The 12730-nt window shown below is 41.2% G+C and overlaps 1 protein-coding gene across 2 annotated transcripts in view; it reads left to right on the top strand.

Moving 5' to 3' along the window:
• LOC110507154 (calsyntenin-2) overlaps positions 1-12730 on the top strand; it is a 445555-nt gene that overhangs the window by 196729 nt on the left and 236096 nt on the right. For both annotated transcript variants that reach the window (XM_036965819.2, XM_036965818.2), the window contains exon 2: positions 10785-10907. In XM_036965819.2, the coding sequence (XP_036821714.2) occupies positions 10785-10907 (123 nt within the window). The remainder of the gene's footprint in view (positions 1-10784; positions 10908-12730) is intronic.

The raw sequence follows: 12730 nt of genomic DNA, 5'->3' as shown, positions 1-12730 counted from the left end.
AGATTTAGATTTGTTTAAAAATGTTTGGTTACTTCATGATTCCATATGTGTTATTTCATAGTTTTGATGTCTTCACTATTATTCTACATTGTAGAAAATAGTAAAAATAAAGGAAAGCCCTTGAATGAGTAGGTGTGTCCATACTTTTGACTGATACTGTATGTTTAAAAAAAAAAAAGTCCCTTTATTATTTTCCTCTAACCCTACTACCCTTCCCGTAATTGGAGTAAACTAATGGACAACAACAACAATGCTTCTACTTCCAGCTTATTCATACTACAGTCGTGGCCAAAAGTTTTGAGAATGACGCAAATATAAATTTTCACAAAGTTTGCTGCTTCAGTGTCTAGATATTTTTGTCAGATGTTACTATGGAATTTTTTATAATTATTTTATAATTACAAGCATTAAGTGGCTTCTTTGCTGCCCTTCTTGACACCAGGCCATCCTCCAAAAGTCTTCACCTCACTGTACGTGCAGATGCACTCACACCTGCCTGCTGCCATTCCTGAGCAAGTTCTGTACTGGCGGTGCCCCGATCCCGCAGCTGAATCAACTTTAGGAGATGGTCCTGGATCTTTCTGGACTTTCTTGGGCACCCTGAAGCCTTCTTCACAACAATTGAACCGCTCTCCTTGATGTTCTTGTTGATCCAATAAATGGTTGATTTAGGTGCAATCTTACTGGCAGCAATATCCTTGCCTGTGAAGCCCTTTTTGTGCAAAGCAATGATGACGGCACATGTTTCCTTGCAGGTAACCATGGTTGATAGAGGATGATTCCAAGCGCCGCCCTCCTTTTGCAGCTTCCAGTCTGTTATTCGACTTAGTCAATCAGCATGACAGAGTGATCTCCAGTATTGTCCTCGCCAACACTCACACCTGTGTTAACGAGAGAATCACTGACATGATGGCAGCTGGTCCATTTGTGGCAGGGCTGAAATGAAGTGGAAATGTTTTTTGGGGAGATTTAGTTCATTTGTATGGCAAAGAGGGACTTTGCAATTAATTGCAATTCATCTGATCACTCTTCATAACATTCTGGAGTATATGCAAATTGCCATCATACAAACTGAGGCAGCCGACTTTGTGAAAATTAATATTTGTGTCATTCTCAACTTTTGGCCACGACTGTATATACGTTTTACGGACAAAATGTATTTTACAATAGTTATCTTTTGTATAGTTTTCCCATCCTTCAGCTTTCCTCAACCCCTCCCATCTATCTCTGAAGACTATCCGGATTTGATTTCTATTTCCCATATATGTTTAATTGTGCTGTTTCACAAAAGTTCTGAACCTATATACATTTTACAGACCCAGTATATTTTACATGAGTTATCTTGTTGTTTTTAGTCCCACCCTTCAGCTCCACTCAACCCTCCCATCTATCTCTTAACACCATCCAGTTTTGATTTCTATTTGCCATATATTCTTTAACTGTGGTGTTTTACAAAAGTTTTGAACCTTTCTATTCTCATAGTATCTACAGATTGTAAATTAAACAATTGTTTTTGTTGCTAAAAGTATTATTATATTATTGATCAACTGATTATGACTTTTCAAATCATCCAGCAGTGCTATTTGCATAGTTATCTCCAGGTAAATGTTACAATTCTTTAGCCGTTCCTGAACCTGCAACCAAAAACAAGCTACATATGGACAGTATCAAAACAAATTATTGATTGATTCTGTCTCTTAGCAGCTAAATATGCAGAGCTGGGATGGTTGTATCCCCCATACATATATATAACATTCTATTGGTTCTATTGACGTACAAGTTCCTGACTTTTTCCCCCTTCCACTTGACTCTTCCATTTTTGCGGTCAGAACATTCGGATCAAACCTACTCATTGGCCAGAGCGTCCAGCGTGCGATCCGAGAGCAAAACGCTCTGAATATACATACACATAATCTGACAGCACAGTTGCAGTCACCAACGCTTTGGATAACATAACAGACCAGATCATAACCAGCTCTTCTAAGGAGAGTAATGTTGAGTGAGCTGTTCTCTCGTTTGTGTCTGGATGTAGCTAGCATGTTTGCTTTGGGGCTTGACTGCTGTTGTTAGTACAGAATGCTTGGATCAAAACTTGGATCAACCCTTAAAGAGATGGGTGGGGCTAAACCTTAAGAGGGTGTGACTGATTTTGAATGGGTGAAGACAAAGAATGGCTCTCCAGTAGTAGTATCAAAACATTCAAAGGGTATTTTCTCAAAAGTGAGCTTACAAGTTTATCAACTTACTTTCCGATTGTTCCTCATCTGTAATGTATGATTTTCATTTTCTAGCTCAGAGTCTTTACTTTTATCCAATGTAAAAAAAACAGAATTTCAAATTTTGCTACAATAGGACCGATTCGAGCCAGTCGGTCACATATTTGACCTCTCAGCTTCCCTATGAAATCTAAACATTTCAAACAGAAAACCGAAGGATGATGGCCATGTAACAAAGAACAACCAGCAATAACATATACATGATCAAATACAAATCTTGAATTCTCCAATTACATTGAATGAATTACAGGAAAAAATACAAACCCTCCAACCCAAAAAGGCATGTGGTGTTGATGGTATCCTCAATTAAATTATAAAATATACAGACCATATATTCCAATTGGCTAATTGGCTATACAAATGTGACCTCAATAGCTACCATGGGATATACGTCAATAGCATCCTTGGAAAAACCCTCTCCATTATTATTTACAGCAGACTTGTACATTTTCTCAGTGAAAACAATGTACTGAACAAATGTCAAATTGGCTTTTTACCAAATTACTGTACGACAGACCATGTATTCACCCTGCACACCTTAATTGACAAACAAACCAAAGCATATGGCAAAGTCTTCTCATGCTATGTTGATTCCAAAAAAGCTTTTGACTCAATTTGGCATGATGGTCTGCTATACAAATGGATGGAAACACTGTGTTCGGGGGAAAAACATGAGACATTATGTACATCCATGTACTCAAACAACAAGCGTGCAGTTAAAATAGGCAAAAAACACACATTTCTTTCCACTGGGCCGTGGGGTGAGACAGGGATGCAACTTAAGCCCCAACCTCTTCACCATTATATCAACAAATTGGCGAGGGCACAGTCTGCAGCACCTGGCATCACCCTACTGGAATCTGAAGTCAAATGTCTACTGTTTGCTGATGTAACGTCTGCTGCCAAGTCAAACTCTCAAATACGTAAATCCACTGAACGCAGCTCACTCTCCAGACCCCAATCACCTGAATTCTGATCACCTGTTCACACACCTGTATGTCATTATCACACACTATTTAGTTCAGTTCTTTGCACCCCATTATTGTGAGGTATTGTTTGTTTTGTGACACTTCTATTCGGAGCTCTGTTTTTCCTGTAATGTAATCCTCCCGTGTATGACAGTTTTGGCCTGCCTCACTAACAACACTTTTTGCCTATTCCCTCCCTGTACTTTAGCCTATAGGATTTCCTGTTTTCAACCTATTGCCTGATCTCCTAGACAACGTTACTAGCCGTTTCCATGCCTGTACTGTTGCCTTTTTGGCATCCCTGTGTATGACCTTCTGCCTGCCCCTGGAACCAGCTACCTGCCTCCTCCTGTGGTCCTTTACTAATAAACGCCTTCTGCGCCCTGCGGTTGAAACCAGTTCTCTGTCTCCCATCGTGTTAATTTCAGCTGATAATTTGGCGCTTCTGTCCCCAACCAAGGAGGGCATACAGCTGCACCTAGTTCTTCTGCACAGATTCTGTCAGACCTGGGCCGTAACAGTAAATCTCAGTAAGACAAAAATAATGGTGACCCAGAAAAGATCCAGTTGCCAGGAACAAAAATGCAAATTCCATCTAGACACCTTTGCCCTAGAACTAACAAAAAACAATACATACCTCAGCCTAAACATCAGCGCCACAGGTAACTTCCACAAAGCTGTGAACGAGCTGACAGACAAGGCAAGAAGGGCCTTTTATGCCATCAAAAGAAACATCAAATTCAACATCCCATTTAGGATCTGGCAAAAAATACTTGAATCAGTTATAGAACCCTTTATGGTTGTGAGGCCGACCAATAATTCACAAAATGAGACAAACACCAAATTGAGACTCTGTATGCAGAATTCTGCAAAATTATCCTCGATGTACAATGTAAAACACCCAATAATGCACGCAGAGCAGAATTAGTCCGATACCTGCTAATTATCAAAATCCAGAAAAGAGCTGTTAAATTCTACAACAATCTAAAAGGAAGCGATTCCCAAACCTTCCATAACAAAGCCATCACCTACAGAGAGATGAACCTGGAGAAGAACCACCTAAGCAAGCTGGTCCTGGGGCTCTGTTCACAAACACAAACAGACCCCACAGAGCCCCTGGACAGCAACACAAGATCCAACCAAATCATGAGAAAACAAAAAGATAATTACTTGACATATTGGAAAGAATTAACAACCAAAAAACAGAGCAAACTAAAATGCTACTTGGCCCTAAACAGAGAGTGCACAGTAGCAGAATACCTGACTACTGTGAAATCTTTGTCTATGTACAGAGTCTGTGAGCATAGCCTTGCTATTTAGAAAGGCTGCCATAGGCAGACATGGCTCTCATGAGAACACAGGCTATGTGCTCACTGCCCACAAAATTAGGTGGAAACTGAGCTGCACTTCCTAACCTCCTGCCAAATTTATGACCATATTAGAGACACATATTTCCCTCAAATTACACAGATCCACAAAGAATTCGAAAACAAATCCAATTTTGATAAACTCACATATCTATTGGTTGAAATACCACAGTGTGCCATCACAGCAGCAAGATTTGTGACCTGTTGCCGCAAGAAAAGTGCAACCAGTGAAGAACAAACACCACTGAATATGCAACCCAGATTTATGGTTATTTATTTTAATTTTTTTACTTTAAACATCGTTACAACACTGTAATATGACATTTGAAATGTCTTCATTCTTTGGGAACTTCTGTGAATGTAATATTTACAGTACATGTTTTTGTTTATTTCACTTGTTTATTATCTACTTCACTTGCTTTGGCAATGTTAACATATATTTCCCACGCCAATAAAGCCCTTGAATTGAATTGAGAGAAAACTGGGGAAAATGAGCATTAAGGGAAGAGGGAGGGAAAAAGAGAAAGGGATTTTTGAAGGGGCGGGGAAAAGAGAAATTGGCTAGTGCTGAGGGATAGAGAAAGGGGAGAGGGCATGGGGAGAATAAGTAGGGTTAAGATAGTTACTGTAATTGCCTGTTAGTGTCCATAATGGCTAACTGTCTCTGCAGCGCTTCCTTTTCGTTAGGCTGATACATTCATCACAGCCTCCTGTATTGACCTTATCTATCACAGTTTCATTTCCTACAGAGTTATTTTTTATTTACAACTGTTTCTCTTCTCTTCCCATCTGCCTTACTGGGTCTTCAGCTTCCTCCGCTTGCCCGATGAGTTGCATGCACCAGCCAGGCGAGCGCACAATCTGACCATCCCCACTACAGTCAGAAATTAATCAGGCGTTACGGCAATGCCGGGAGTGATGTTTTGAGTCAAATCCATGACTCTGCCGGCTTAATTAGCGGTGAAATGGCGGAGAGTAATTGTCACGGCAACGAGCAAGGGTGTAAAAGGTCAGGTGTGCATGTTCTAAACCTCACCTCGACAGGATCGCATTAGCCTGTAGGGCCTGTAGGACAACTCTATTCCCTCCATCCACTGGGAAATAATTGAAAAATATATTCAGTGCCCTTAAACTACCCATCATTAATGATAAGGTGAAATGACATGGGAAAGCTATTATTATGACAATGTACTATCAATTATATTATAAATGTGAATTAAATTGGGTCAATACACCTTTGTCAATGTATGACTCTATGATAGCAGCTTGGTTGAAATAGGTCTGTGATATCTACACCATCTATTTCCTCCACAGCTCCTCCCTTCTCAACATTACTCAGGCCTATCATAATCACACAGCACTTTGGGCCTACGGCTCCTCCATACAGTGTCTGCTCTCAGACTGCTCCTGAATGGACACATGAAAGCCGGTGGCCTAATCACTCTTATTATGTGCAGAGATGCTAGTACTTTGAAAAACCATTGGATAAAAAACGACCAGCTTCATAAACACACTGATGTGGAATAGATTCAGGGCATACTGCTCTGGGTTGGTCAAAGCTCTTTATTGCCTTACTATTTTGTTCATTGAAATTGTTAAAAGCATTATAACAAATAATACGGCAACAAAGATCTTGTACTGTTGTGCGTCTGTCCAGCATGGAGTGTGTCTCTAGTCTAGACCATAGGGCACATGTTTGTGTCTAGCTCTTTTCGTTGCTTTGTAGAGATAACTGGTCTTCTGTGGAGAACATGCCACTTTAGTGGCATTTTTTGCTCAGAGCACGGCCTCTTGTTTAGAGCACAGTGTCTTTGAATGCTGTTCACATGCCATCGTGTTGCTCTCTGTGTTTCTCTCTGTGGAGTCTGATGGAAGATCCTGTGTCTCAGAGGAGAGTTGTGTCCAAAGCATTCCCACAAAGATCCCGTCTGGTTTTATCTAGTGGAGCGCGCTGCCAGAAAGGTCAGGGTATTTGAATTTCTGCTCAGGTCTAAAAAAAAGCAAATAATAAAGCCAGGTTAAATCAAACAAGCAGCGAGAGAGAAAAAAGGAGCGGCACATTAATTTGTTCTCAAGATATATCAAAAAAAGAAGAAGACGCTCTGTACCTTTGGTAATCGTGTTTTCCCAAGACAGGCATGAGTTTTAGCGAGGCGGTGAACCAACTTCGCTCCATTCACAAACAGATGTTATCACATGGCATTTAAGCCAGAAGTACCCAATGAAGGTGTTTTTAAAATTGAGGTTGCAGGTGCGACGAGTCCCCCAAGGGCTCTCTCTCTCATCTTAAGGTGTTTCTTAAAACATACATCCTATTAGTGACAGCCTAAACCCTTCAGGCTGCAGAGGTAGAAGACAAACATCTCCACGCAGATCCAACAACATCTTCAAATGCCTGAGGATGGGGACGGAGTCCACACTGGTGTTCTTATCAGGGGAAACCTCTCAATCAGAGGCTGGGTTGGGCATTTCATATAGTTACTTATTTTATTTAACCTTTATTATACTGTTTTTTCTCATTGAGATAAAATCTATTTATCAAGAGAGACCTGGTCCAACAGCAGCAGGGGGAACAACGTTTCAGAAAATACAACTTACATACACTAACACAACATTGAACAAAACTACAGACACACATTCAGTCCAACAATTACATATCGCGTAAAAAAGCACAAGTGTCATAACTAAAATAAACAGCTGTCCTAAAGACAGTTACTCTCTTATGGGATATTTACATCGACCAAGTGTTTAAACTCCACCAACGTGACTAGATCATCAAATATTTAAATGTTTAGGAAAGAATTCCAGGACCAAGAATTCCAGGAGCTGAGTAACTAAAACTATTTCTATCATTGACCTGTTCTAATTCTTGGTACTGTTAAAAGCAAATGAGAACGGGACCGTCATTTATATTTATTTACTGACCTGATTAAAAAATAATATAGATAAATTGGCATTTTACACAAAATTGACTTAGAAATCAGTATATACTAGTGTTTAAGCCTACGCAAGGTCAATGACGACCAGCCAACAGCACTGTAGATATCACAATGATATGTTAAATGTTCATGGTAATGGTGATTGGTTATGAACCTGAGTTCCACATGATATACTGAATCAAGTGCTCTCAGGGTAGTGGTTGAGGCCTGCGTATACAGTTGAAGTCGTAAGTGTACATACACCTTAGCCAAATACATTTAAACATTTAATCCTAGTAAAAATTCCCTGTGTTAGGTAAGTTAGGATCACCAATTTATTTTAAGAATGTGAAATGTCACAATAATAGTAGAGAGAATTATTTATTTCAGCTTTTATTTATTTCATCACATTCCCAGTGGGTCAGACGTTTGCATACACTCAATTAGTATTTGGTTGCATTGCCTTTAAATTGTTTAACTTGGGTCAAACGTTTCAGGTAGCCTTTCACAAGCTTCCCACATTAAGCCGGGTGACTTTTGGCCCATTCCTCCTGACAGAGCTGGTGTAACTGAGTCAGGTTTGTAGGCCTCCTTACTCGCACATGTTTCTTCAGTTCTGCCCACAAATTTTCTATAGGATTGAGGTCGGGGCTTTGTGATGGCCACTCCAATACCTTGACTTTGTTGTCCTTAAGCCATTTTGCCACAACTTTGGAAGTATGCTTGGGGTCACTTTCCATTTGGAAGATCCATTTGCGACCAAGCTTTAACTTCCTGGCTGATGTCTTGAGATCTTTCTTCAATGTATCCACATTATTTTTCTGCCTCATGATGCCATCTATTTTGTGAAGTACACCAGTCCCTCCTGCATCAAAGCACCCCCACACAACATGATGCTGCCGTGCTTCACGGTTGGGATGGTGTTCGTCGGCTTGCAAGCCTCCCCCTTTTCCTCCAAACATAGTGATGGTCATTATGGCTGAACAGTTCTATTTTTGTTTCATCAGACCAGAGGACATTTCTCCAAAAAGTACGTTCTTTGTCCCCATGTCCAGTTGCAAACCGTAGTCTGGCTTTTTTATGGCGGTTTTGGAGCAGTGGCTTCTTCCTTACTGAGCTGCCTTTCAGTTTATGTCGATATCGGACTCGTTTTACTGTGGATATAGATACTTTTGTACCTGTTTCCTCCAGCATCTTCGCAAGGTCCTTTGCTGTTGTTCTGGGACTGATTTGCACCTTTCGCACAAAAGTATGTTCATCTCTAGGAGACAGAACACGTCTCCTTCCTGAGCGGTATGACGGCTGTGTGGTCCCATGGTGTTTATACTTGTGTACTATTGTTTGTACAGATGAACGTGGAACCTTCATGCTTTTGAAAATTGCTCCCAAGTATGAATCAGACTTGTGGACGTCTACAATTTTATTTCTGAGGTCTTGGCTGATTTCTTTTGATTTTCCCATGATGTCAAGCAAAGAGGCACTGAGTTTGAAGGTAGGTCTTGAAATATATCCACGGGTACACCTCCAATTGACTCAAATGATGTCAATTAGCCTAATAGAAGCTTCTAAAGCCATGACATAATTTTCTGGAAATTTCCGAGCTGTTTAAAGGCACAGTCAACTTAGTGTATGTAAATGTCTGACCCACTGGAATTGTGACACAGTGAGTTATAAGTGAAATAATATGTCTGTAAACAATTGTTGGAAAATGTACTTGAGTCATGCACAACTTGACTTGCCCAAACTATAGTTTGTTAACAAGAAATTTCAACTATATATATCACTCAAATCCAAAGCCACCAGTATTGTACATCGTGGTGGTGAGAGTACTGTTCAGGGGCAGAACAACAGATTTGTACCTTGTCAGCTCAGGGATTTGAACTTGCAACCTTTCGGTTACTAGTCCAATGCTCTAACCACTAGGCTACCCTGCCGCCCCAGGGTGGTATTGGAGTTTTGGTGGTGTTGGAGTGGTGGTGCAGGTGTGCTGGTATGCTTCAGTGCCCTACTAGGCCAACTGCCTAATTTTTATCCCAAAATGTCAAAAATACATATTTTTCATCAGAGACCACACAAAATGTGTACCTTCCTTTCTGATCTGTTGTGATTCTGTGTTATGATTCATGTATTTGCAATGAAATTAAATATTGTTACGATATATAGTTTCTGGTGCTTACTAGAACACTTATGTTTGGTTGTGTTTATATACTGACAGTGCCTTAAGTCTTAGACGTAGTGATTCCATGAATTACTGAAGTGGTTTCCCAATGTAATTACACATACACCCAGGGACAAAGGCTGTGTAATGTGAAGTGGCACTAAAGACAGCTGTACAAATTGTTTGTTGTATGGACTTTTTTTCTCTCCTTCTCCTTCCCTGAATGTCGGATAATGTACCCATAAGAAAGTGATACACATGTATTTAGGTAATTTTCACTTGGATGTGTATCACACAAAACACAAAACACCCTAGTTTGGTGTTGTTAACAACCAACAATTTCCTCGTACAGAAATCACAGGATGGAATTGGGGCATTGCTGTTCACACCTGAGTCAGAGAACGCCGTGAGAAAGTGAAGCAGTTGAGGAGGAAATGGGCTGTTGTTGCCGTTTTAAAACTCCTTACCTTTGATAAAGAGATGGTATATAAAACGGTGAGCTAGCTAGCTAACTCCTGCTTCACGGCCCTCAGGGGCTTTGCACAATTATGCCGTGCTAATCGTCCTACTGCTCATGGACTTTGTTTTGGCAGGGCCCAGGAAGTAGTGCTCTGCTGGCAGTTCAATAGTGGTCATTGATCAAGCTTGGCGGAGCGCTTTGAGACCTACAGGGGATGTTTGAGAGAGAAAAGAGAGGGAGAGAAAAGAGGTAGGGGAGATAAGCAAAATGAGAGTGTTTCTCAGAAAAACTAAAGAATGGAGATCCTCTGCCAGGAAAGGTGGTGTGTGTGTGTGTGTGTGTGTGTGTGTGTGTGTGTGTGTGTGTGTGTGTGTGTGTGTGTGTGTGTGTGTGTGTGTGTGTGTGTGTGTGTGTGTGTGTGTGTGTGTGTGTGTGTGTGTGTGTCTGTATTTCCAAGTGGAAGTTGCAGTTGGGGGAGGAAAGAAAAGCTGTTGTATTCATTTTTCACAAAGCCAGTCTCAGTTCACCCAGTAATTACATGCAGACTAAAAATGTATCAACAACTGTGAACACATGACTGACATTCTCTCTCTCTTTTTCTCCATCCCTCTTTCACACACTCCCTTCTCTATCGTAGTGAACAAACACAAGCCATGGATTGAGACGTCATACCATGGGGTAATCACAGAGAACATGGACATCGTCCTACTGGACCCTCCCCTGGTGGCCCTGGACAAAGACGCCCCCGTGCCCTACGCAGGTATGGTACACCCCACTGCTGTGTGATTTGGTATTTTGGTATTTTATTAGCATCCCCATTAGCGAAAGCAGCAGCAACTCTTCCTTGGGTCCACACAAAACATGAAAAGTGGTGGAATGGTGAGTGAAGTACCAAGTTGTGATCAATGGGTGAGCGAAGTACCAAGTTGTGATGAATGGGTTAGCGAAGTACCAAGTTGTGATGAATGGGTTAGCGAAGTACAGAGTTGTGATGAATGGGTGAGAGAAGTACCAAGTTGTGATGAATGGGTGAGAGAAGTACCAATTTGTGATGAATGGGTAAACGAAGTACCAAGTTGTGATGAATGGGTTAGCGAAGTACCAAGTTGTGATGAATGGGTGAGCGAAGTACCAAGTTGTGATGAATGGGTGAGTGAAGTACCAAGTTGCGATGAATGGGTGAGTGAAGTACCGAGTTGTGATGAATGGGTGAGCGAAGTACCAAGTTGTGATGAATGGGTGAGCAAAGTACCAAGTTGTGATGAATGGGTGAGTGAAGTACCAAGTTGTGATGAATGGTGAGCGAAGTACCAAGTTGTGATGAATGGGTGAGCGAAGTACCAAGTTGTGATGAATGGGTGAGCGAAGTACCAAGGTGTGATGAATGGGTGAGCGAAGTACCAAGTTGTGATGAATGGGTGAGCGAAGTACCAAGTTGTGATGAATGGATTAGCGTCGTTCATTCAGAGGACAATTTACTCGCTCTTAACTGCTGTGGTTGACCTTGGTTCTTGGAAGCTCTTGTAAATCATTAAAATAAAATGCATTAAGCCGGACCATGTTATTTCATACTTCTGCTTTCCAAGAAAATAAAACAGAATGTATAATTTCTTATTTAAAACCACTAGCTTTAAACTAGTACTACAAAACACATTCATATGAAAGCTATTCCCTCCCTTATGTCCTTTAACCAATGTGAAACCAATACTAACATGTTTCCCTCTTAGTAGTGCAAATAAAATTAGATTGAATCAATGTGATGGTGAACACTCCCCTATTGGGTTGCCAGTCCCAGTGGGTTGTCATTAGCTACAGGCTAACTGGCCAGCCTGGCTCCACTGCCTCCTGCCAGGCCTCTTGATGTGGCCAAGGCCTCAGTGTGGGGTTGGCTCCTGGGCTGGTGCCCACTCTCAGAACCCCTCAGGCTGGGTTGGAGCAGCTCTGATGTAGGCTGGCGAGAAGGATGGCTGGCTGGATATGGTTGTCTGAGTTTTCCTTCTAGTATGTGGAGACAGTGTAGTGGCCTGAGAGGGTTGCCTGTAATGGCCACCCTACAGGGAGAGAGAGAGACAGAGAGAGAGAGAAATAACATATGGAATCATGTAGTAACCAAAATATGAAAATAATGGTGGCCCATTTGCTAGAACCACGAACACAAATTCCATCTAGACACCGTTGCCCTAGAGCACACAAAAAGCTATACATACCTTGGCCTAAACATCAGTGCCACAGGTAACTTCCACAAAGCTGTGAAGCTGTAAATGATCTGAGAGATAAGGCAAGAAGGGCCTTCAATGCCATCAAAAGGAACATACATTTTGACATACCAGTTAGGATCTGGCAAAAAACACTTGAATCAATTAAAGAAACCATTGCCCTTTAAGGTTGTGAGATCTGGTGTCCGCTCACCAACCAAGAATTCACAAAATGGGACAAACACAAAATTGAGACTCTGCATGCAGAATTCTGCAAAAATATCCTCTGTGTACAATTTAAAACACCAAATAATGCCTGCAGAGCAGAATTAGGCCGATACCCGCTAATCCAGAAAAGAGCTGTTCAATTCTACAACCACCTAAAAGG

The sequence above is a fragment of the Oncorhynchus mykiss genome, chromosome 27 (assembly GCF_057628025.1).
Source record: "Oncorhynchus mykiss isolate SJ-2025 chromosome 27, ASM5762802v1, whole genome shotgun sequence".
Taxonomy (NCBI): Eukaryota; Metazoa; Chordata; class Actinopteri; order Salmoniformes; family Salmonidae; genus Oncorhynchus; species Oncorhynchus mykiss.
Note: the sequence above shows the minus strand (reverse complement) of the source record. Positions and strands in the feature narration are given on the sequence as shown.